This window comes from Eleutherodactylus coqui, chromosome 1 (genome assembly GCF_035609145.1).
Source record: "Eleutherodactylus coqui strain aEleCoq1 chromosome 1, aEleCoq1.hap1, whole genome shotgun sequence".
In the NCBI taxonomy this organism is placed as follows: Eukaryota; Metazoa; Chordata; class Amphibia; order Anura; family Eleutherodactylidae; genus Eleutherodactylus; species Eleutherodactylus coqui.
The window spans coordinates 463,580,471-463,607,545 of record NC_089837.1 but is presented as its reverse complement, the minus strand read 5'-3'; the positions used below and the strand labels follow the sequence as shown (position 1 = coordinate 463,607,545).

The 27,075-nt window shown below is 44.7% G+C and overlaps 1 protein-coding gene across 1 annotated transcript in view; it reads right to left on the bottom strand.

Annotated features, from left to right (window-relative positions):
- The window catches only part of NCKAP1L (NCK associated protein 1 like), a 169,304-nt gene that overhangs the window by 127,928 nt on the left and 14,301 nt on the right, over positions 1-27,075 (bottom strand). The window contains exons 3-10 of the mRNA XM_066584307.1: positions 20,339-20,449; positions 16,655-16,747; positions 12,808-12,864; positions 10,116-10,258; positions 7,497-7,587; positions 6,051-6,188; positions 3,897-3,945; positions 816-972 (exon numbers count right to left, since the gene is read on the bottom strand). Coding sequence (XP_066440404.1) covers positions 816-972; positions 3,897-3,945; positions 6,051-6,188; positions 7,497-7,587; positions 10,116-10,258; positions 12,808-12,864; positions 16,655-16,747; positions 20,339-20,449 — 839 coding nt within the window. The remainder of the gene's footprint in view (positions 1-815; positions 973-3,896; positions 3,946-6,050; positions 6,189-7,496; positions 7,588-10,115; positions 10,259-12,807; positions 12,865-16,654; positions 16,748-20,338; positions 20,450-27,075) is intronic.

The window sequence follows — 27,075 nt, the reverse complement described above, 5'->3', positions numbered from 1 at the left end:
GTTAAACATTTCCAAAATAGCGACAAAAAACACAAATGCCAAAAATAGCCTAATCTGTTTGTAATCACCTTCAGAATTCTCCACACCCTCACACATGGGCAAGTAGGACGCAGTAAGGAATATGTGCCAAGAAGCATAAGGATGGGGTCACATGAGAAAGAATTTCAGCGTAATTCTCTCGGAATGGCCGCATCGAAAAACCGCAAGAATTTTGCTGGTAAAGAACGGCTTCAAAACCCGTGGTCTTTAGGCGGGGTTTTGTAGCGGTTTCACCATCGGCATTCCGCTGTGGCTTTCTAACCCCATAGAGAGGAGAGAGGCCGCTGCGGAAATGAGAAAAGATCTCGTCCCCTCTGCTGGCTAATCCCGGGATTAGGGGCCGCGGGAGGAATTGCCATGTAGACATTCCGCAAGGAAATTCCGTGGCAATTCTGTCCCGTGTGAACCCAGCCTAATACTACAGCCTCTTGGAACTCTCTACTATGCTTATGGGCTATTTGTGTGCTACAGTCATTTCCCTACTGTATTTTTGCAAAATTGGAGTAAAAACCCTGATCTGACTGAACCCGTGTTAATATACATTTAGAAGGAAGGCCTCCTTGTTGTTGACCGAGTATCATTGTCTTCTTAGAAGCATGGATGTTGCTGAGGCAATGTCTTATGAAGTAGTTGCCCCCGGCGTGTGTTTAGGCTACATGATTAAGACTATTCACTCTGTAAAATAGTTGTCATATTCTATAAATATAAGGTCACTTTAAGGGAAAAATAAAAACTTTAGCTTATAACCTGTAGTTTGCATATTATTCATAGCATACCCTTTTATGCTGCCAAAAAACTCCTCAGTGACACGGTGTATCAGCAGAACATCATCCCGGATCAGTACAATACAGTGGGAACCCTGAAGTGCCAATTTCCATAGCTCCAAGCTTGACTGCTGTGAGTTCAGTGCACTGTGTGACAGCAGAAATCCAACTGGAAATAGAAAAAACTACTGTTAAGTCAGGTGGTTGCAGCGTTACACAAGTTAAATAACTTAATGTACAGAATAGGTTATTCTAAGCATTTGTGTTGCCATTATAACATTTGAAGCCTGCTTTCTATGCTTTATTCTGTTTTACAAACATAATCCTTTGTTCTGTGCCGCACATCTGTCCAAAGTCTCCTTTTCCTGCACTCACTTGCCCCCCCCCCCCCCCCACACACATTGCGCTGTGTAAGGAGAAGCCGTTCTATGCTGCAGACAGCTTCTCCCCTTCACAGCTCCAGCTCCCAGCTGCAGCAACATAGTTACAGGGCAGCAGGCGGAGCATGCGTCCGAGATGCAAAAGGCAAGGGTTTGCCAGCAGGCAGACATTAACAGCCCTGGAAAAATTGTTGGTGGGCTGGTTAGGTCCCAGAGGGGCCTGGGCTGCTGGGTCAGACACAGCAGTCTGGCCTACCTAGCTTTAATATATTTTAAAAGCATTTTTAATTTAAAAAAAAAAACAATATATACTTACTTCCTGCGACACTCCATGGACGCTGGTAATCAGTGTTGCTCTGTCCCCTCTGACTTCTGCATTGTGCAATCATGTGGCAAACACACATGCGGACATTCCCCAGCCTCTGTTATTGAGGCAGGGGATTGGCACGCACATTTGTCACATAATCGCACAAAGTAGTATTTTATCACATATTTAGGAAGAAAAGGGGGCTAACAGTGACATTATATATAAGGGGGGTAAGGGGGGGCTAAAGGTGGAATTATATATAACAGGGGCTAACGGTGGCATTACATATGAGACAGGGGCTAAAGGTGGCATTATATATAATGGGGGTTAAAGGTGGCATTATAGAGGTGTGGATAATATAGCAAGGGTGAGGGGAAAATGAGTAGCCAAATATGTCTGCGTGTCAAATTCTGTAGAGAAAAGTTGTGGCTAAGAGAAATCATCAAGGTGGTCTGAACTGGATAGTGAAAAAAAAAAAGAATGTGATGACTTTGGTCAGAAAGGATGTCGCCTGTGATCACTGGATATAACAGTAGTGTAATCACTTATATGGTCTACAGAGCGCTTGTGTAGAGCTGTAATCTACCATAATATGCTCACTCTATGGAGATACTGTTAGTCTTTGTATAGTGTTGTATTAGGTACTCACAGTCTGGGGGTATTACTTGACTCTCATATAGTCTTATTATTGGTTATACTGCTCTTTGTACTTATTTAGTAACAGTATGGTGACTTGATAGGTTGCAGCTTTGGTCTCCATTTCATAAGTGACAGCCCATGGAGACATTCAGTTTTCCATCTGAAAGCTGTTTTCAGCACGTTAGACTGGATGATTGGCTGAGAACACTGGACAGGCAACAAACAAGATAGAAATGTAGGCCAAAGGTACCTTTACACCAAGCAACTGTCATTCAGATAGTCGCTCAGAACAGTCACTGAGTCGTACGAATGATAGTCGTTGTTTGCATTTACAAACGGCCATGACTGTTCATTAGTCGTTTGCAGAGATATCGTTCAAAGAGGGGATCTCCATGCAAATTCATTTGCAGGTCCTTCAGATACGAACAACTGCAACTTTACAAGAGATGAATTTTGATCAAACAGGGACTATTTTTAAGTACTTTTTTCCAATGCAGTTATAACGGAAGACTGGTGTAGTTACATTAATAAATCATCTCACTGTGTTTTGGCTACTATCACTCTGTTTTGAGTCTTGGAGAGCACTGTTACTTCTTGTGGAAATCACCAAGTTGATGTGTGAAGACTTCTAGGCCATGCAAGCTCCTCTTGGGAATAAGATATGCAAATTGGAGGTGGAACAAAGACTCCGCAGAGCCACCTATAGGAAGGCAGCTTCGCTGTAAGTCAATGTCCAAGCTTCTAATTTCTAGTTATGTTGTAAGGCCTGCAGAAGGGCAGAAAATGACTTACAACAGAGGAGCTGCCTTCCAACAGGTAGCACGGCAGAGCCCACTTCAGAGCCCGTGCTTTTGTTTTATACCTCTCAGATAAAGTTAGTTTGGAAGTATAAAGTAGGGAGACGGTGAGATTTTTTTTGTTTGGAGGGGTTATATATTAGATGCACTATTCAGACACAATCCTCTGCTTCTGTGTCTGGCAGGTGAGGGCGTCGTCCTGCTCTCCCTGTTCACTGAATTTACATTTATTCTCTTCCAGCACTCCTAGGTCTAATGGCTCCTGGGCCTCCTGCTCAGCTGATGCACCTTTTTTTAATTACATCCCTATATAGCTGCCCTGGGCCTTTCAGTCAGTGCTGTAGTGTTGTTGTGTGATGTGTGACCATAACTCCATGTTTAGCCGCTGCTCCTGCAGTTTCCTTGCTACCCAACCTTCTACTTGTGTTCTGTGTCCTCTGCTTGTGTATCCAACTGTCTGTTATCCACGTGAGTCTGCCTCTCTGTTCATCCCCGTCATTTTGTACCTCCTTCGTTTCTATACGTCCTGGTATTATTCTGTCATTTGTTTTATAGGTGTTCTGTCCTGTCAGGGTCAGTTAGCGTCTAGAGGAAGACTGTGGGGTCGTCCCCATCGGGACGAGTACTCCGCCTAAAGGCAGTAGTTTCCCTCTCCTGGTTATTAGTTTACGGCAAGATACCTTACCTAGTTTCCATCTGCATACGGGGTGCATACATCCAGTATCTTATCTCCCACGCTGGGGTCGTCTGTCAACCTAGCTGGACTAGATCATCACCCACCCAGTAGGTTGACACAGTGTTTCCACCTCCACAGTCGTTACATTATGGAATAGTAGGAAAAATAAAATGGCCCTGATGCCCCTTGCTGGAGCGTCTATCTCGGATCATGTTTGTACATTGGCAAGACCTCATTGAAAGTGTATAATCCAGAAATTGATAATGAATGATGCCTTTAAATGAATAGACTTACTCAGGATCCATCGTTCCATGGTCTCAACAGACAAATATTCACAAGGCATCTACAAAGACATATCAGCATTCAGACACAATATACTAGGCCTGCATGGGAATTGGCAGCATAATGTAACAAGAAACAATGTTTGGAATGCATAATATAAGGGAGGAGGCTAAATATACATTATATGCAGAATGATAGGCTGTTTGTCTCCAAGAATAAGTGATTCTATTAGAAACGTATTAAATATCTTACTTGGTTATAATTTCTTATAATAATAATTTTCGGTGTGGTTCACAGTCATTTTTTATATACTTTGGGACAGCCATGTGTTTCTTTTTTACTGTGAATAAGCACTGTGTACACCTCGTTGCCAGTTTTACAAATGGCCGCCGGGTTTACTAGGTACATGCACAGAGTAGGTTGATGTACGTAATTCCAATACTCTCACCCGGATGTGACATTCTTTTTGTATGTCATCATAGTATCCCACACTGACAGGTAATTACTAGAGATGTGCGAATATACTCGTTTCGAGTAATTACTCGATCGAGCACCGCGATTTTCGAGTACTTCCGTACTTGGGTGAAAAGATCCGAGGGGTGCGGGGGGGGGGGGGGGGCGGGGGGAGGCGTGGCGGAGCGGGGGGTAGCAGCGGGTAACAGGGGGAGCCCTCTCTCTCTCCCTCTCCCCCCCCCCCACTCCCCACTGCAACCCCCCACTCACCCACGGCGCCCCCCGAATCTTTTCGCCCGAGTACGGAAGTACTCGAAAATCGCGGCGCTCGGGCGAAAAAGGGTTCGTTCATCTCTAGTAATGACCTTTCCCACAAAGAAACCCTTAAGGCCTCATGTCCACGGGGAAAATCAGGCCCGCTACGGATTCTACATGTAGAATCCGTAGCGGGTCCCTCCTGACCCGCGGACATGAGGGCTGAAAATAAGAATTTAAAAGAATTTACCTATCCGTAGCGGGCGGGGAAGGTCTGCTGTTCCTCACGGCCGGATCTTCTTTTTCGGCCGGCGGATGAATTCGTCACGCCGGCGGCACGTCGCCGGCACGTCGTCGACGTGCCGCGCGCATGCGCCGGGCACATCCGCCGAGCCGAAGCAAGAAAGATCCGGCCGTGAGGAAGAGAAGACCTTCCCGGTCCGCTCCGGATGGGTAAATACTTTTAAATACCTATTTTAGGTCTCCCACGGATCCGGACGGCTTCCATAGGCTTCAATAGAAGCCCGCGGGAGACCCGCACGAAAATGGAGCATGGTCCAGATTTTTTCATGCTCCATTTTTTTTTAAATCCCTTTTATTGACCATCCGCGGGTATTTATCTACCCGCGGGTGGTCAATGCATCCCTATGGGATGCGGATCCGCATGCGGGAGATCCGCTGCGGATCTTAAATCATATTTTGCCCGTGGACATGAGGCCTTAAGGATAAGATTAATTAAATACATGTGTACACATCTATAGCCACTGGTGGATGCTCATTTAAATAGGTTTCATTCGGATTCCATCTATCACCCCTGACGAAGAATAGGCAAAATGCGCATTGGGTGTGGTGGGGTACCCACCCTTTCTTTTCCTCTATCCATACGCACTTTGCTACCAGCTTTTTGTACTAGAAATGCTGCTGCATCTCCATATACTTAAGTGGAAGGAAGGTTGCGTGCAAAAGCAGACACTTTCTGTTGAAGTATATGGAGATGCAGCAGTGAGGAATTTGTGAATGGGGAGCAGGTGTAGCTGTATGGAGGGCCCTAGAATGACTATTACTGGTGGGTCCTTGGCAACCTAGTCTGACACTGCAGGCAAGCAAGTAATGTTAGACTGATTTCAGCTACTGGTTCTATGAAGCTTAGGCGGCACTTACAATTGATTGCAGGGGTAATTTTATTTACAAGCAGGTAGTGGAGTGAGGTTTGTATCTCAGCTTGATTATGATGGCCATGATGTATTCTTGCTGTGCTAGAGATGCTTGCAAGAAGACTATGCTGGCCTTGAAGGCTGGTTGTAATGGTAGTTGGTCATTTCTTCTAGGGACAGCTTACTACTGAGGTCAGGACTGCTTTGGCGTATTACAATATTTGGCTCTGTACATATCTCCGGTTGGTCTTCGGTAGAGTCCATGGTGCCCATATATTATACACTGTGAAGTTTCTTATCTTACCGTGTCTGAAGTACATGGGGAAATCATGGCTGCAGGGTTGCTGAGGAGGCTTAATAACTGAGCCCCTCTCCACTGCTCTGCTGACTGAGACCTCCGACAGAATAAGAAGTGCAGGGACATCAAGGCATTAGTAACTATCTGAGGAGACAAAGAACAAAATCCACTGATAGCATACGGTTCTATGGAAACATATAGTATGTAGGATCTTCATGCCAACTATGAACTGTGTGCGGAAGTTGTAAATACCACACTGGTTCCGTGTGGCCCCTTCTGAGCATAGCCAGCACGATATTCTGCACTCTAGTCTTGGGCTTTGCACTAGCATACAGGCTCTAAAGCATTTTCTTCCTACAGCGTACAGAAGACTTATATCACCCTCCTGACTACTACCTCTCCTGCTTCTATCAACCCCTTCTACTCTTACTTTTTTCGGCTAACTGGGCATCACAACTCCACTCCTCGTCACACCCTTAAAGGGCCAGTACCCATTACACAGTATACCAGGAAAACAAATAAAGGAACAAGCACTCGGTGATGCAAGAGAGCTATACCCCCATTACGGGAATGTGTCTTTCACTACTTGGGATTCTCTTTTTTGAATCCATCTCTTTCCTCTGTTAGGGTATGCTACCCATCCAGTAAGGATATGGCAGCTGATATTTTTTCAATTTCTCCTATAAAAAGTTTATATTATGTGAAAATGAGTATTGCTTTTTCTAGATGTTATTTGAATTAAATGGCAAGGGATAACCTGCGCCAGAGGTGTAACCTGAAGCTTCTGGGTCCCAATGCAAAACCTGTAACAGGGCCCCCAATTATTATGGTTTATTCATAGTACTGGGCTCCCTATATGGAGAAGAGAGGCCTTATGGGCCCCCTAAGGCTCCTGGGCCCGGGTGCAACCGCATCCTGCTCCTGACCTGCACTAGAAGAATATATAAGGATGAAGCAAGATGTATACTGCAGAAGGCTATTATTTTTTATACATTTGTATCATACAGCACTGGTCACCTGAATGCAATACTGTACTGTATGGAATGCCAAGTCTTGCATTCAGGATTAATTGATGGCCTATTTTTAGGATAAGCCATCAATATCAGATTCATAGGGGTAAGACTCTCAGCACCCCCACTGCTAGCGGTGTCAAGGGTCCGTGGTACTTATGCAAGAGCTGCATCCTCTTCAATGTTAATATCGGGTTCTAGGCTGGTTTGTACTTTTTATAGCAGCTGTTCTATGTATTGTAGCTTTGCTCCATTGACTTAACTCACTAATCTGCTATTGATGGTGTAGTTTAAGGATAGGAAATCTATTCTGAAAGCCTCGACAAGCCCTTTAAACGTTGTCTTTGTCATCTACTATATGATTTTATAATAATATATTACCCTCTTTATTCATGGAAGAGAAATAGTAAGATAATGCAAAAATGCCATTGATTCTACCCACCTTAGTATGAGGTCCAAATTCTTCACTTAGCTTCTTCAAAGGGTTATCATACTCCAGTAACATTTGTCCAAGACGGGCATATGATGGGTCACTGTAGAGCATAATAAATGCTACAACTCATTACAGTAATTTACTTCTGTGAAACCATATTCATGTACAGTATGTGTGCAATTGTAAAGGCGTTTTCCAGGGAAATACTACTAATAACCTATCCTCAGGGTAGGTCATCAATAGGTCATCAGCTGGGGTCCGTCGCTCGGGACATGATAGATCTTAACATGGTTTAAAGGGCTTTTCCAAATAAATACTATTAATGTCCTATCCTCAGTGTAGGTCATCAATAGTTGATCGGCTGGGGTCTGCCGCTTGAGATACCAACAGATCAGTTGATTAGGCGTCCGCTGTCAGCACCATAACACACATGGATACAGAGCAGGAACTGCTGCTCTTTCCCCTGTGCAGTGGCCAGTGCTTGTAATTTCAGGTGCGGTACTCATTTAAATCAATTGGAGCTCTACCTGCAGTTACAAGTGTTGGCCACTACACTGGAGCAGCAGTACTCCTGTGTGTTGTGGTGCTGACACCAGGCACCCGATCAGCTGATCGTCTGGGGTCTTGAGCGTCGGACCCCAGCTGATCAACTATCAATGACCTATCTGGAGGATAGGTCATCAATAGCGTTTGCCTGGAAAAGCCCTTTAAACCACAGCAAGGTCTATCTTGGATATGAAATGCATGGTAAAATCATTTTTCAATATAAAAATATAAGCATAACAAAAAAAGATCATTAGTGATGCTAAAAATGTGAACTTTCTGGACATAAGATCAAAACTTTCTAACATTTCAGCAAAGGTCTACCCAAGTATGTCTAGGGTCATACATAAAGCAATGCCATATTCATGGACCCTAAAAGGCAGCAAAGTGGCTACAGAATCATATTACAGAAGTATAAGGGTTCTTTTAAAACGAGACCTAATAGGTGGCGCTGCAGAGGTATTGTTCCATCTTCCTTATTTGCATAAATTACCCAGATGAGTGTGCATAGCCTTATAAGTCTCCTCACGCACTTATCAGGGGTCTTCTCTTTTGGGTGCTCTCCTTGGGGAGACATAATGCCATTCACCACCCACTCACCCCCTTGGTGTCTCCACACACGTTTTGGGTACTCTCCTTAAGGAGAGACAACACCCCTCTTGATTCACATCACAGACCTTTCACCAGCCAAGCCAGAAGCCCACTGCACACTGATGAGGAGTACAGCTGTCTGTGTATGGATTCTGGCTTGGTTTCCTATTACCAATCAATGTTTTACAGTCTTGTTAAAAAGCTGTACATTGATTTGAAGTAATGCTACCATCCAATAGGTAAGTATAACCTGCTGCTTGATTCTATTTTATTGGACCATCCAATAGGTGGCGCTGCAGAGGTATTATTCCATCTTCTTTATTTGTATAAATTACCCAGAGGAGCATGCATGGCCTTATAGTCTTCTCACTCACTTTTCAGGTGTCTTCTCACACCACTGCTGTCCTTGGGGAGAGATGATGCCATCCCCCAACCCATTCACTCCCTAGGTGTCTCCACACACGTTTTGGGTGCTCTCCTTAAGGAGAAAGGACACCCCTCTTGACCCACTGATCAGAATTGAATGGGATGATTCTGATAATCAGTAATTATCAAGAAATTGCTGTGGATGCAGTACTCTTATTTAAAAGGATGAAGTACGAACTTTAGTTATGTACACATGAAGAATGATGTTCCATGCCCCCAGTCATCCCAGCCCCTGTGTATTATGCACACAACTCATCACAGCCTCTAAGTACTTTCCTCATCCCAGTTCTCACAGCCAGAGTCATACATACCCCACTTCCCCCCATCCCAATATTAGCCCCACCCAAAAGGGCAGTGCTAATCTCAATTTCATGAATCTGATGAAAATTAGAAACGTACCTCAGCAAAATGGCGATTAATCAAATTCATTTGATTAATTGCCCAGCACTATATAGAGGTATAGAGCATTTTAATAAAAGGCAACATGAAAGATGCAAATAAATGTTTTAGTTTTGCAGAAAGAAAACTTTCCCAAATGAAAATAATGAGAAGAAGGCAATATGATCACATACTAACCATACTGTTAATATAAGGTAAGACATGACTTGGTGTCACCAAGGGCAAAATATCACTGGGGAAAGTGGTGAGAAGTGACACAGGACCAAACAAGAATTCTAATGTTAAATATTAGAGATGAGCGAGCATACTCGCTAAGGGCAATTACTCAAGCGAGCATTGTCCTTAGCGAGTACCTGTCCACTCGGAAGAAAAGATTCGGCTGCCGGCGCGGGGGAGCGGTGAGTTGCGGGAGTGAGCAGGAGGGAGCGGGAGGGGGAGAGAGGGAGAGAGAGATCTCCCCTCCGTTCCTCCCCGCTCTTCCCTGCCGTCCCCGCCCCCCGCCGTCACCCGAATCTTTTCTTCCGAGCAGGTAGGTACTCGCTAAGGGCAATGCTCGCTCGAGTAATTGCCCATAGCGAGTATGCTCGCTCATCTCTATTAAATATATAACAAATTTTTAATTTTCTTGTTTGGAATTGTTGGACTACCCATTTAAAGTATTCCTCCTACCTTTGACCTTGTAGCATTTCAAAAGCACAGTTGTAAAGAGAAATAAGCGTTTTTCTGTCTTCAATCCGAGACATTAGCAGAATTACAGAGAAGTATGTCACTATTAGGTCTAGATAACTCTTTGTAAAGGTGTAGTTTATATTCTGAAAGACAATAAGGAAAGAATCAACATTGAACTAAAAGTAGCTATACACAGGGCGATTATCGCCCGAATTGTGAATTATCCCCCAATTATCACCAGGAGCCATAGCCAGACAGTAATCCGTGGGATGGCTGTCGGGCGCTTGTGTACTCAACAGTCATCCTGTGTAGAGATACCGTGAGACCCCATTTACACAGACAGATGATCACTCAAAAGTCGATCAAACGACAGTTTAAGTGACAGTTTTGAGCGATCATCTTTGCGTTCTTTATAGTAGCTACTATAGAGCTATGCAGTCAGAGCGGGACACAGCCGCGGCCGCTAATAGATGTATACTGCTGTTTTGCATAAGCAAACAGCTGTTTTTTTCTGCAGGCTTACAGACCCTGCCCCACTGTGAATTCACAGCAGGACACAGGCAGAGAGAATCTTATCAGCGCAGCCGGCTGTGATAACAGCCAGCTGCACTGATAACAGCTGATTGCTCAATTCAAGCAAACTTCAAGTGAGTGAGGAATGACTCCTGCACGAAAACTGCATGATGTCAGTGCATTTAGACGCAATGAGAATCGCTGAAAAGACGGCTTAATACGAAGATTTAAAATGTTTACCACAATAGAAAAGTAATGAGTCACACAATTTCTGCAAACTACTGGCTGATGCCCATGTGCAAAAGTCTGTACGTTGGCACAAAAAGTTCCACGGTTCCATTAGAGAAACATGTGCACACCAAGTATTGTGGCATGGTGCATTCATACAACACCAAATTGTCCCCTAAAAGCAAGTGAAAAGCATAATTTTGATGTGTGACTTTGGCATGACTGGAAATGGCCACATCTAAAGCTCTCACAAGGTTTTCAAATAACTGTTGCACAGCATATAAATTGTTATGGCTTGCCGGCCATGTTGAATAGAGTTCGAGGTGATGTTTTGGCGTCAGCCCCGGCTCATGTGATTCACAAACTGGTGCATGCTCAATGTTATTCTGGACTGGTGTGTGGATTTGTTGGCTGGGAGGTGGTGTGTGTCCCAGCCGGTCAATCAGTGCTTTTCTGTGCATACTTATTCCAGCTCCTCCTCACTGAGGATGCTGGTTATACTTCTTGGTTGAAGGCGTTTCTGCTCAAGTCTACAGTACAGATAAGTTTGTTTGGCATCTATATTATCTGAGGTGCTGTAACATCTATCTCCTCTCTGTTGCTATCTTTTGCCTTGTATTAAAGGGTTTTTTCAGTGAAATACTATTGATGACCAATCATCAGGATAGGTCATCAATAGTGATGAGCGAGCATACTCGCTAAGGGCAATTACTCGAGCGAGCATTGCCCTTAGCGAGTACCTGCCCGTTCGAGAGAAAAGGTTCGGCTGCCGGTGCGGGTGACAGGTGAGTTGCGGCAGTGAGCAGGGGGAGCGGGGGGGAGAGAAAAATCTCCCGTCTGTTCCTCCCCACTCATCCCCGCTCCCTGCCCGCCACCGGCAGCCGAACCTTTTCTCTCGAGCGGGCAGGTACTCGCTAAGGGCAATGCTCGCTCGAGCAATTGCCCTTAGCGAGTATGCTCACTCACCACTAGTCATCAATAGATGATCGGCCGGGGTCCATTGCTCGGAACCCTGGCGATCTGCTGATCGGGTGCATGTTCTCAGCGCCGAAATAACACAGAGGTCAGAGCGGAAGCCTCCACGCCGATCTCTGTGTAGTGGCCAGCACTTCAATGGGAGCGATGCCTGCAGTTACAAGCGCCGGCCACTACACAAACGTTGGCATGGAGGGTTCTGCTCTGACCTCTGTGTTACTGTGGCGCTGACAACATGCGCCCACTCAGCAGATCGGTCGGGGTCCCAAATGGCGGACCCCGGCTGATCAACTATTGAGGTCATCAATAGTATTTCACTGGAAAACACCTTTAACATTTGATTCATGGTGTGTTTGTGCAACATCTACACATATTGGAATTCATTGTAGCAACCATTATCCCTGTTCCAAATAGGAATGGTCAGGGTTGCCCCAGGTTCCTGATGTGGAGTCTTCTTCATCGGGGCGAGTGCTCCGCTTTTAGGTAGGGTAAGATTCCCAATTCCTCACTGTTTGTTTCATTATTAATACATCGTGTTCTTCACATTGGTATATTCTGTTTATATCCGTTCTTTCAGGACAATAAATGACATCCGATCTGAACGAGGCGCCGCTTAGACATCCAGCTTGGACATAACATACATCAAGAAAAACATGAAAAAATGTGTGCGCAAATTGAAAAGTTTGTGTTCCAGAATGAGTTGTGAATTTAGTTAAAAACTTTAGTCAAGTACATTGAGCAGAAATTCCAGCCATTTCTGATTTTCGCACAGCGTGAGTTGGATCTGATCATAGACTGTGAATTTTACCTGCACCCTGCGGTTCTGTAAATGCATCTCGATTTCTTTGCATGCCAAGAAAGAGACAAATACTTTCAGCTCCACTTTACAAAATTAGCTTCTTATCTCAAATTAGGAGCTCTTATATCATCATCCTTAATGGTGCTACCTACCACTACTTGGAAAACTTGTACTTACAATGTCAAAGTAACACTGGCAAGCATCAATTGTATTCAGTAATTCATAGACGTGGTCCTGCAGGGACAGAACAAAAGATCTGAGGGCTCTGATTCCAATCAGCTCCTTAGGCATATATTGACTACTGTGGGATGACTGATAGCAATATTATGAATAGCATTATGGGAAATATAATAAAAGACTGTATGTGCATTCAATTATGTGATGATAACTGACAGACCTCAGCCAAACCCTATCCTCGCCTTTAGGTCTTCGATTGCAAATTGCACGCGACCAAAAGTTGCGCAAAATAATACAGCTAGGAATGAACCCGTTTAAATCAATGGGCTCTATTCACTGCATATTACACATCAGAGATACGTGCATAGTACGTTGCGCATTTACCCTCATGTAAATGAGCACTGCATCAGTTAAAGTTTCTCTATTTGAGGGTGCCTACCCACTGGCGATTTTTTTTCCTGCGATGCTAAATTGCGTTTTGCGTTTTTTCTGAAGAACAATTAGCATAGAATGTGTTCTTGTCCATTTGTTTTTGTTTTTTTTTGTTTCATTGCAATTTTTCACATAGGAACTGTCAGTTGCATATGTCTCCTTATATTTTTCTTAATGCACCCATGATTGTCAATGGAAATTAACAAAAAACGCCGCGAAAAAGGCGCGGAGAACGCGCGAAAAATGCTGCGTTTTTCACGCACGAAAATCGGCAACGCCAGTGGGTAGGCGCCCTCAAAGTAAAAATGAAGGAAAGTCAGAGGAAATTACAAAACTAGCTGAATATTAAAGGGGGTATCCGGTTGTAAATTATTGTTGGCCAATCCTTGGGATAAATGAGCAATAGTAGATTAGCAGGGGTCGCCATTTGGGTCCCTGCTTATCAGCTGTTTGCTGAGTTAGTAAGCTTTTGTGCACTGAGCTAAATTATGCAGGCAGCAGACAGTTCAGTTTCCACTGTGGTGGTCTAGCCTGGTATTGCACGCAAAGTGCCCATTAAAGTGAATGTAAGCTACTTGCAATACCAGGTCTGGCCACTGCAAAGAGAATAGAGATATCTGCTTCCAGCAGACAGCAACTCAGTGCATGAGCACATAATCCCGTGAGCAGTTGGTTGGCAGGGTTCTCAGATGGCGAAACTCTGTGATCTACTACTAATAACCTATCCTACGGATAGGCCATCAATAGTTTATAACCAGAGAACCCCTTTAACCCTTTCCAATCCACTGTCTGACGTCTGAAGACATTCTGATTGAGGGCTGTACAGCTTCAATGTTGGAAGAGGTCCAGCAGGGTATTCTTCCTGTATATTACTGGCTGCTCTGTTGTCGGGGGCCTCTCCAGCATGTCCCATTCTGCAGTACTGGCTCTAGCCAGCAGATGACGCCAATGTATAATGGCAGAAAGAGAAAGCACCCTAGGAAACCCTTAATCCAAAATTGGATTGCAAAGGGTTAAAGGAGTTTTCTGGAACTAAAGTATTAACCCCTTAACGCTCCATAATGTACACTACAGTTGCATCAGAGGTTTGGGATTTGTGTGCAGGGGGATCGGGAGCCAATCCCGCGCCATACAATGCAGGTGTCGGCTGTTTCTTGTAGCTGGCAACAGCTGCAATCTGCATTTATGTTGATCGTGGCTCTTAACACTTTAAATGCCACCAACAATTCTGACAGCGTTTAATTGGCCTGATCAAAGTTTCAGGGTCTTGAACAGCCCCCCACGATAAGATCACAGGGTGCCATTTGGTTGCCATAGCAGCCAGGGGCCTTCTGAAAGTCTCCAGGGCTGCCACTGCAGATTGCCTATCCCTTCATCCCCTGTACTATAAGTTCATAAACTTAGTTTATAGTGTTTATAGGTGATGACAGGCTCCCTTTTAGTAGAGGCTGATGTTTTGAAGTTGTCGTATGGAATTAGAAAAAATGGCCTACTTTTTCTTTTGAAGGCTGCTTGCATCTTTGGCTGCATTCAAGTGATTGAGGCTGAGTTGCATTACAAATCCCAGACCATAGGCAAGAGAGGTGCTTCCTTTAGGGTGGATTCAGACGACTGTACATTGGCTCGGGTTTTACGCCGAGCCGATATACGGTGTCCTTGTCTGTAGGGGGGGGGGAGGATGGAAGAGCCAGGAGCAGGAACTGAGCTCCCGCCCCCTCTCTGCCTCCTCTCCACCCCTCTGCACTATTTGCAATGAAAGGAGGTGGGATGGGGCGGGGCTAAGTTATGAGAATTAGCCCCGCCCCGCCACATAGTCCCGATACATAGCTCCACCCCTGTCCTGCCCCTCCCATTGCAAATAGTGGGGAGGGGCGGGAGCTCAGTTCCTGCTCCTGGCTCTTCCACCCCCCCTTCCCCATGCAGACAGGGACACCGTATATCGGCTCGGCGTGAAAACCGAGCCGATATACAGTCGTCTGAATCCACCCTTAGGCTGTGTTCACATTTGGTGTTTTTTTGCTGCATTTTTGAACCGCAGAAAAAAAAGTATCAAAAACGTATTTAAAAAATGTTTTAATAACTGCATGCTGTTTTTGCCGTGACTCAAAAATGCAGCAAAAAGCCCCCAAAAAACAAGTGTGAACACCTGCTCAGCCTAAGGGCTTATTCAGACAACCGTATATCGGCAGGGTATTCACACCGGCCGATATACGGCGTCTCTCTCTGCAGGGGGAGTTGGCTGGAAGAGCCGAGAGCAGTGCTCTGAGCATCCGCCCCTTCTCTGCCTCCTCTCCACCCCCTCTCCGCCCCTCAGCACTATTTGCAATGGGAGGGGCGGGACAGGGGCGGGACAGGGGCGGGGCTAAGTTTCAGGACTTATCTGCGCCCCCGTCCCACCCCTCCCATTGCAAATAGTGCCAAGGGGTGGAGAGGGGGCAGGAGCTAAGTGCACTGCTCCCGACTCTTCCAGCTTCCTCCCCCTGCATTCGCACTGGCTAATATACGGTCGTCTGATTAAGCCCTAACGCCGGGCTTACACGGGCAGATTTTAATTGCAGAATCCAAGATCATCCGTTCACGGTAAAACGCGGGCATTGAAAGGCATGCATTTTTGATTTTTTTCATCCATACTTGTGGATATGAAATTCGTATTTTGCAAGCGGAAAAAAAATTGCATGCTCTAATTTCTAATTTAGCACAGATCCAACATGGACGGCCCCCATTGAGGTCAATGGATGTGAGTGTTCTGTTGCCCACTTAACACAGCGTATGAGCGGCGGAAACGCTCACAACTTCAGAGGAAAATAGATTTTAAAAAGCCAGAATGTGGGCTGGAGGGGAGGAGAGCTCTTTCTTCTACGCGGACTATACGCTGCGCATATGCACACTCCCGTACGGAAAAACGATCGCATTCGCAATTACTTTCCGCAAAGGATCCGCTCATGGAATCCAACCCGTTCGTGTAAGCCCGGCCTCATTCACTTAAATGGAGCAAAGATGCAATACCAGATCCAGTAGATTGGAGCCGTTTTTGGATGAAAACAACCAACTTTTTCTTCTCCTCTCAGACAACCGCCTTGTATCACCAAATAAGACTAAAAATAATGAACATAAATACACAAATGTTTACTGCTGATATTATTATACAGTGGAGAATACAACCAGAAATAAAGCCTTTAATTACTGAGAAATGCTAATAATGATGCAGGGAGGGTGACAGAACACTGTCCTATAAACATCAATAAATACTACTTCAAAGCACAACTATTTTCCACATTAAGAAGTCTGACACAAAGTTGGCATCCAAGTAATAAACACCCTTTGTTATGGTAATACCACGCTATACTCAACACTAGATGCAAACTGAATAATAAAAAAGGTTACATACCGTACATTTTCAGCAATCTGTACTTACCCTAAATTCCATTACATCCAAAAACGTCAAATAATAACCGGTCAGGTATTTTACAATCTCGGTTTTCTCCTTGTGCACCGGGCCAAGATGTTGCTGGATGTCAGAGAGCAAAAAGGGATATGCATTCTTATTATTGCACATAGAATATCATTTCCAAACACGTAAACAGTAACGCACCCAGTGACACTCATATAACGATGCAATCATTCTTATTACTGTGACCATGGGATAACTTTCCGACCTGTGGGGGTCCAACTGCTGGGACCCCACCAGTCCCAAAGGTCCTGAAATGAATGGAGCGGTGGTTGAGCATGCACAGCGCCATTTCAGTGGGACTGCCGAAAAATGTTTTGTGTTTCAACACAGCTCCAATAGTCCTATTTAAATGAATTGAGTGGAGGTGTGCATGCTCAATTGACACTGCATTAATTCAGAGGAACACAGGACCCTACATTCTCATGACTGGTGGAGGTCCCAGCAGTTGGACCCACACCGATCAGAACATTTTCCCCTATCTTGTTGGAGGATAATGGTCTATCTTGACAAAACTCCTTTAATTAAAATATTGCACTGCTTACAAAGTATTACATATTACATAGTTGCATGAGTAATATCGGGAGGGGTATACTTTGTCTTTATGGAGAGCAACTAGTAGGTGTGAGGAGACTTTGTTAGGCCATGTATGCTCCCCACAAGGAGACACTTTACCACTCCTGACCCAATCACGGGTCTTTCACCTACTCAGGGTTCCTTCACACTGGCAATCATGACAAAATTGCAATTGTGTCCTGGCGATTTTTGAGCATCAGCTATGCTTTTTCTTGTGAAAATTCGTGCATCGTATTGCTGCCGCCCATGGTTTTCTCGTGCGAAAGTTGATAGGAATTTCTAATGTTAAAAGCACATCGCATGCAAATCGCAAGTTCAAGCACTGCATTGCGATGCAATAAAAAGGAGGCACCGCAGGGAAACATGGGCTGGAAAAAAATTGCAAAACGCAGAAAGATAGGACCCTTGTGTATCCCCCACAAGAAACCACAAAAGAGGTGGGCTTCATGTACATTTGCATATAAAGGGCATTTACATTGTGGTTTAAGGTCCATTTAGACGGGACGAATGTTGGGCAAACGATGCCTGACACTCGTCCCTGTGTTTCCTCACTCTTGTGCTCTTGCACGGGAGCTAGCAGTGCTGGCTCGCACATGGAGCGTCCAGTAGGGTGGCAGAGCAGTGCAGGAGATTTCTTTCCTCTCGCTCCTCCGCCCCTCTTCATTGAGGTAACACAGCGGCTGTTCACTACTGAACGTCCGCTGTTTAAACTGAACGATGTGAGATGAAGTTCATCGCTGATCTTTTATGCAGCATAAACGATGGACGATCAGCTCATCGCTCATTGCTCAGTGTAAATAGCAGCCGTTTAGTAGTAAACGGATGCTGTGTTATCTCAATGGAGAGGGGCAGGGGAGAAAGAGGAGAGAAATCTCCTGCAGCCTCCCTGCCGGCCACTCCGTGAGTGAGCCAGCTCTGTTAGTTCCTGTGTGACAGCACGTTAGCGCAGAAACACAGGGACGAGTGTCGGGCATTGTTTGGCTGACATTCGTCCTGTGTAGAAGGACCTTTAGGGGCATTCTAGGGTGCAGCTTGAAATGCTCCTGGTTCGGCATTCACATGGTCGGAGGTTTCCCTTTGTGAGAGTGAAGCCACCGCCATCCTAGTGCTTAGCTTTCAGTGTAACATGTGCTCCCCATACTAAAGGTCCTTTTATATGGAGCGATTATCGTTAAAAAAAAACTAACAGCGAACAATAATTTGTTCACTTTCCGTTCCTTGTTCATTTTATGCAGGCATACATATCATCGTCCGTTCTCTTATCCTTCAGAGCTCATTCAGTCCCTCTAATACACTTAGGGCTTAAGCAGACGAACACATACACAAATACTGCTACGGGGCGTATTTGCGCATGAACAAGTCAAAATTCCTTTTCGTTATTTTCGCGGCCCCAAAACATGACAAAATCACGTACATCTGTTTAAGCACTTATACATGAATGTGAACGACTGAATAATTTCTCATCTGAACGAGCCAACGATGTGTCTGACTGCATAAACAGGCTGCCCGAGCAAACGTGTGAGCTCAGACATCATTCACTCATTCAAACACAAAATCACTCGGTCTACACGGACCACAGGGCTCCTCCACACAAGTGCAATGGCACACACTTCAGCACAACGTATTTGTGCTATGAACAAGATAGATTTCTGGCATATCAGCGCATTTTAATGTACTTTTTGCATATGCAGGGCATGCTTTTTTGCGCAGGGGACACTACCACATCCCAATTTAAATGGCTATTTAAGCCTAATGAGGTCCAGATGTGTTCTCTCTCTCACGGAATTACGCAGCGTGTTATACATTCGCACGTGCATTTAGTGCCATGGACCTTTGGTGTTAAAAAGCGCACAAAATAGAGCAATTTCTTTTTTATTGCACAAGCAAGAAATGCATGTGCAATAAAAATGGAAATGGAAATAAATGAACCCACTGAAATCAATGGGCTCTATGCTCTGCGTATTGTGCATGCAATTTTTGCATGCGCCAATATGTGTGCCAATACGCCTGTGTGAAGGAACCCTTAGGACGGCTGCACACAGGCATATTTGCGCAAATACTTGCGTGTAAAATCAGGCCTTCTCTATTTTCTGCGCATTTACGTGCCAAGGTTTCCCATAGAAATCTATGGGGAGTCCACAAATGTGCAATGGAATGAGTGAAACAGTGCAGGGAATGCGGTTGCACATGGGCCCAGGAGCCCTAGGGGCCGATATGGCCTCTCTTCTCCATATAGGGAGCCCAGCACTATGAATAAAACATTATAGTTGGGGGCCCTGGTACAGGTTTTGCATTGGGGCCCAGGAGCTTCAAGTTACACCTCTGTGTGTCAGGACTGGTGGCTTTCGGGGTCTCCATGCCCACACCACCAGTCCTATCACCCGAGCTGATCGGGTGCGGCGCACGGGAGCCCTGGTCTTGGTGGCCGCCGGCTCTGGCTGCGCGCGTCCCTGTTGCCATGAGTCCCAGGTGCTCCTGCTCCTGCCCCTGCCCTTTTGCATCTGGGCCCATGAGCCTTTAGCTACGCCCCTGCTAGGACCTATACAGGCAATTAATCCAGGCCCTTGTCTCTGTCAGAAAGGGTAACAAAATGATTTGGAAATGAAGAGGAATGATATGACTTTTATATCAGGCCCATATAATATATTTAGTAGATCCATGGGGAAGGGGGAACTAAATACTTATTTTAAACCGATGCAATTACACTTATGTGAAAAAGGAAGGCACTATATTGAGAACCAGGTTACTTCAGAGCATTCATTGCAGAAGGCAGGTGGGTCACAACTCATAGGCTAGTTTTTGCCCCTAATTCTCCTGCACCCCTGGCAACATTTCCATCCGTACTGTCCTGATGGTTGATAGAGAAAATTACTGGAAATTGACCTTTTTTGTCTTTAAGACATTCCATCTGGAACCTGATGATAGATTCCCGTCACGTCCCAAGAGCATCCCTGATGGCCTATTCTCAGGATGGACGTGGCAGTAATTGGTGCGGCCGCTCTGTCCTACTCAGGTGAATGTAGCAAATCTTGTGCTAAATAAAATAGACAATAGACAATAACACCAGGGAATTACCGTGCTGCTGCGGACATCAATGTTTGGGAACTTCTTGCTGATGTATTTCAGAGAAGACTCCATCGATTTATCTGTGAAAAAGGGAGGCTTTGTTTTGGCATCCGAGCACGTCTGCGAACAATACAAAACACTTATGTGCATTAGAGTAACAATCGCCCGTTCACATCAGTCATATGTAATATACAGACTGTGTCCCAGCCTTATGGCAATAGGAGTGCTGCTTCTGTGCATATACTTGTCCTAATATACAGCCCAATGATGTGCCAAGTTTCATTTGTTTAAACTGTGTTAAAGTTGAGTGTATATGTGTTTCTGTGATTCTGGTCAGCAGCCCCTGCAATGGGAATGTGATGCTGGAGGGACACACCCCTAGGAGGTCAGCCTGCCTGTCTGCAGACCCAGTATGAGAAGGAAGCAGGATGTGACGACAGAGAGCAGCAGCCATCTTTGCAGAGAGAGAACCAAGTGTCTGTGCTGCATTGAGAGTGTGTGGAGATCTTAGAGGACTTTCCTGTGCAGCTAACCTGTGTGTAATTCAGTCCAGAGGCAGACAGAGTGTAAAGAGACAGTATGTTCAGTGGAGCCATGCTGAAAGGACTGTGCCCAGTGGCTAACCAGTAATACTGACATTGTGGCTGTGGACATTGCCGCCAAAGCTAAAGACTGGCAGTGCTGTTGAGTACCGGACGGTAACTGCACAACCCTGGCTTATATCACACCGCGGTGTATGGATTCTGCAGGACTGTCAGTGTGCCGAGCTACTGGCTGTTGGATCCCATTTCATCCATTTTGTTTTCCTGCCTGCTGAGAAGAATCTTATTGCCTCGGATGTTGTGATAACCGTGAGGAGAGGACACTTCGCTATACAAGGAAGGAATGACATCGGGCCCCAACGCGCGCTTCTACACACTGTAAGCAGTCCACCCGGACCACTGGTAAGAGGGGTGCGCACCCAAATGTGAAGTTAGGGTCAGTTAGGGATAGTTTTGGGACTATTGTTCTTTCAGTGTCCGTGCTGTGGAGGTGGACATAGTAAACGTGGAATATATTGTGAAATCTAACTTGAATTGTTCAAACTATACTGTGTATTGTGCTTGTCCTTATTCCTGTTCTTTTACCATTAACTTGCCTTTATTAACCTGTAGTAAATACATTTTTCTTAACTTGACCACCCCGTGTGCGTCCTTTCTGGTTGCGGAGACCAAACCACCTGCCTTGCTCTCGGTTCACACATATACAGAGGGAGACGGGGAACATAAATCTGCAGCAGTGCAGAACAGCAAAGCAAATTAGAGCAAATAACTTTGCTATATAAATTGCCTTTCTATCCCAAGCAAGCAGACGAAACGACTATGAAATTGAAATTGGACCTGCGCCACCAGTGTCTGGATGGTGGACAACCAAACTGTAGGATCTGGTTATGCTTGTCAGCAGATCGTAGGATACTCTCTGCTGTTGGTCTGTCTGGGCTATCTGGAGCCTGTTCACCATGTGTGCGTGCCATCACGTCAGCAACCACTGCTCCAACACCTTCTAACAGCTTGGTGAGAACAACCTAAATGGTGGGCAAGTCATCAAAACTACCATCCTGCTTCTCTGAGTCTAGTGATGTGCCCCCTCTCAAAGTCTGTTAATTGGGCAAAATGTGCTTGGGTGCATCATAGAGGTAAGTCTAGCAGTTGATGATCTCTCAACAAAGGGTCCACTACGCAAAAGTAGTCCCTGAGAGCCTCTATATAGGGCAACGGGAGAAGCTTTTTTATGGCCTCTGGTGGCGAGACCCAGGGACTAATCAATGTAATCATGTACATACTACCAGAGACATAACTGCATGCTGGGCTTTGCAGTAGCCCGATATTTCTATCTGGATGCATTATTTTTTATGTAGATTTGTTCTAGTTGATCTCATTAAATATAATGAATATCAAACCTTTTATAATTAATGACCTAATAATAAAAGTAAAAGGGGAATACCACATGGTTAACGTTTTTCTGCTTTTCCACAATGAATCCTATCATCTAGATTAAGCTGTCGTGCTTAAAGGAGTATTCTAGGAAATGAACAAAATGGTCACTGTCTGCAGCCTGTCAGAAACCCATCCTAGAATGTAATTAGGATAGGTTGATGAGACCTGAGAGGAGGCGGAGTCATGTGTGGGGCTAGAGTCTAACATTGTTCTTTCATCTCCGGCTCACAGCAATTAACAGTGTGGTGTTACATTCTGCCCCTCCTTCACCGATGGTTCAAGTACCTCCTCCCACTCTAGTCTCAACTCATTCTAAATACATTTTATGGGCTTAGTCACGCAGGCATCAAAATCGTTTAGAAGATAGCCGTGCAAAAAAGAATTGCGGGTAACTGCGCAAAAAATCGCGTGAACGGACAATTTTTCCACGCAGGGGTCTCAATCTCTATATGCGTTGAAACAACGCTGATGAGTGACGGAAATAGTGTGCTGCTGTTCAGGAGTTTGGAGACGAGAGAGCCCGGAAGTCCCTCATTTGGCTGAACAGCAAGTTTTAAATGTGCCGCTGTAAACTCCTGTTAGTCCCTGGTGATGAAGGGAATCCCCTTCATCTTGGCGAAGCTGGAGGGGTTCCCCAATGCGGGGGAATACCCTAGCAGCAGGGATGGAGGGGTTCCCCTGCAGGGAGAAGAAGGAATTCCACCGGGAATCCCTTCATCAAACTTTGCTGGCTGGCTCGCATAGTCTCCTAATATGGATTTAAATGTCCATTTATGCAGCATGAGAAAGATATTTTTAAAATCATAATAATCTTGTTATTTGTATAGCTCAGAGCTTTCAGGTAATTTATCCATGGCAAATTTGCCAGGTGTGGACATATCCTTAAGATTTCATGACTGCTTAAATGGTCATTGAATTCTAATAATATACAGAATTCTTACATATTCCTATAAGTTACACAAGGAGGTACATTATCCCATGTATATCATCCTTACATCTACACAAGCTCAATACACAACCGAAAATATTCTAACCTAATCAAGTCCTAGATTTTAATGTGTAATAAACCGAATCAAAGTTGATAAATACTAGTGATGGTGGTAGAGAGATCAATAGAAAAAGGAACTGGTGATCATATAAGTCTATGCTATATAGTCAGTCCAATCTGTGGGTCCTCATTCACATTACGCCCCCCTGACATCATGGATGTAAGTGATATGGCTGAAGATCCAGGCTCCAACTGTTTAACAGTCTACTAGTGGCATGCCCACAGTTAGAAGTGCCCATGTGCATTCATCATACAGACACAAACTCCACATTTGTCCGACAGACAGAGTATCTGAAGAGTTTGAGGACTACGTGACAGGTACAGCAGTCCTACAGGATACGGGGACCACCGGGGACATGAATATACCATCCAATTTCAATATTCTGGTTTCTCTCAGAATGCTAAAACACTGTAGATAGGAAGTATCACTTCATTACTTGGTGATTCCTTCAGGAGCTATAACCAAAATATTTTAAACTAAAATGGTGAAAATCTTGTTTTTGTGCTTAACAAGATGTAGTATTTTCTACAGCTCCAACTTCCAGTGCCTCCAGATGTGCTGCATGCTGTTTCTTATGGTCCTTTTAGACAAGCCGATTTCTCGGACTAATGTAACGAGTGTTGATGTAACGAGTGTTTTCTTTTACATGGGTCAAAAAATGGTTTAACCCTTTGCAATCCAATTTGGATTCAGAGTTTCCTAGGGGGCTTTCTCTTTCTGCCATTATACAATAGCGCCATCTGCTGGCTAGAGTCAGTGCTGCAGTATGGGACATGCTAGAGAGGCCTGTGACAACAGAGCAGCCAGTAAAATACAGTAAGACTACCCTGACGGACGTCTACTGACATTGGAGCTGTACAGCCTTCAATCAGAATGTCTGAAGACGTCAGATAGTGGATTGGCAAGGGTTAAGGGCGGCTTCAAATGAGCATAAGTGCAGAAACACTCGCTAATGGTATTTGCGCTGTGAAGGAGTGTCTTTTTGCATGCAGAAGTACTGTGCGCATTTGTGCAGGCGTCGCTCGTTAACATGGGAAACCCCCGCCCTGACTTAAATGGCTATTAAGCCAAATTAGGTGCTCGTGTTCACGGGTATGCGGTGTTTTCTGCATACACACACGTACATATGTGCGCATTTGCGTATCCCCATAGACTCCTATAGGGATCTTTACTGTGAAAATGTGCACAAAAATAGAACTTGTTTTTTTTTCTTCACATGACTGAAATACATGCGCAAAAAAGAACAGTGATAATGTACCCATTAAAATCAATGGGTCCTATTCTCTGTGTATTGCGTGCGCAAACACGCCTGGGTGAAGCCACCCTAAGGGCGGCTGTACACGAGAATAAGTGCAAAAACACTCACTCCTGTGCAATGTATATATGCAGTGAAGGAGTGTTCTTTGCGTCCATGCCTTGCGCAAATACTGCAAATATTTGCGCAAGCATTGCTCATTCACAAGGGCGGAGGAATCACCCTCGCCCTAATTTAAAAAGCGAATTAGCCTTATGAGGTGCCGATGTTCTTGGATATGTGCAGTGTTTTGCACATACCTTCGCGTACATTAGTGCACATCTACGCACCCCTATACGGACCTTTGGTGCAGAAATGGGCAGAAAAATACAACATGTCACGTTTTTTGCACTCGCAAAACGGGACCGTGAGAATGAACTCATTCAAATCAATGGGTTCTATTTGCTACGTATTGCGCGTGCAAAAATTACCTGCGCAAATACGTCCGTGTCGGACCTCCCTACGGGTTTCACTAGTATGATCATTCATTTCCATAGACCTGCTGTAGATCTCCCTGTTCACATGAGGAAGTGTACCGCTGATATGTGAACATTTTTATGCTTTTTATGAAACTGAAGGAACAGCCGATGAACATCGGCAATGAATTAGTCCTCCCATGTGGCCCGGTTGTCAGGAGAACGAGCATTCAAAGGAACCTTTAAGCCTGATAATCAGACTGTGTAAAAGGACCTTTAAAATGGGGGCTACTAATTTTGTATGGAGTGCTGGATCTGCATTTAAATTCTCATGGTTGCCCCACTGCAACCAACTAATTAAGGGGTTGTCCAAGTTGTAGGTTCTCGGTACAACCTGTTCCCTATGCAATAACAAATAGTGTCCCGCACTGCCGCTCGTCTCTCCGCGTCCGTGTTTGTTTACAGCTTGAATTCCTGCACGGTTTACGGGATGTCGCAGGTGCTGCAACCAATGGCAGAGCTCAGTGATCGATCGCTAAGCTCTACTATTGGCTGCAGCACCTGTGACTTCCCGTAGACAGGCTGGGGCTGCCTGTAAACCTGACGTCACGGGGGAGACCTAGAACAGCGCTACGGGCACAGGAGGAGAGGGGAGCATATCACTATTTGTTATTTATGTTACTGCATGGGGAACGGGTTGTACTGAGAACCTGCAATTTGGACAACCCCTTCAACTGCAACTTTTCTATATTGGGCACAGTGTTCGTAAATTACAGTTGAGCGTGCCATTGATATGTATCCATTGGTTCCGATATATAAGTACCGTTGCTCACACTCGACAATATGGTAAGTGCTTGTACCTAACAAATTCTAAGTAAGCAGTGAATAGTCATTGCAGAACAGTTACAGAAGGAAGCTTTGGGTATTACCGGAGTTTCCCTTTATTATTTGGTAGTCTCCAGTACAATCCTGCCTTTTAGTTACTGAAAGCTTCTTGTTCTAAGTTAAGTATGTTTTGCTAATTGAAAAGGTCCACCAATCAGGAAGCTATTTAGCTAAAGCCAAAAAGTATTTTCATAGTGGTTTTCAGCATCGGAGGACCAAAGACAAGACACAAGGGGCAACTCTACTTAGACGGGCGTTTTATACACCAAAGTGAATTGGAGTGAAGTGTGCCAAATTCGTCAAGTGGTAAAGGCTTGTTAATTAATTTGGCATATCTCTGGCCACTCCATACGCCAGAATGTGAAAACTCCTCCAACTATAAATCGGCTTAGATTTGCGCTAAAATTTATGTTTTTCAGGCATAAATTATAATAAATCTCAGGCCGGGTGAGGCAATGCCACCTTTTGCTAATCCTCATATACTTTTTATGAAAGTGGCTAGCACATTGCAAAAATGAAAAAAGTCACATATTTTTACAAGTTTTTTTCTTGACTGCTATAAGTCGCTAAATAAATTCTCCCCAATGAACATCCATTAAGATTCCAGCTCCAAAATCCCATGTGATCAGCTTCTTGGGGGTGCAAATACAGTATAACATATGATGGGGTTGCCATCCCTGTAGGCACTTTCAATACAAAAAGCTGGATGTCAGTTTCTATGCGCCCGTGTCTCCATTTTTCCTGTTACATTTATGATTCCATGAGACCACAGGAAGGAGCTGGTATGGTTGTAATGACTAATATCTGTGCTGGTGATATGCATTGATACACGGATAACTCCAACTTGTTACTTCCGGTCCAGCAGAACGATGCGTGCCACTTTAAAGTCCTGGAGCAAGGATAACAAGATAAGTGACTTTTTGGGTCGTTTATTTCAGAGGTTTAGCCCTTTCCAATCCAAATTTGGATTCAGGGTTTCCTAAAAAGCTTTTTTTCTTTTTGTTGTTATACAATGGTGCCATCTCCTGGCTAAAGCCAGTGTGTGTGCACCAGAGAGGCTCTGACAGCAGAGTGGCTGACAATAGACGGTAAGAATACTCTGTCGGACGTCTTCTGACATTGGAGC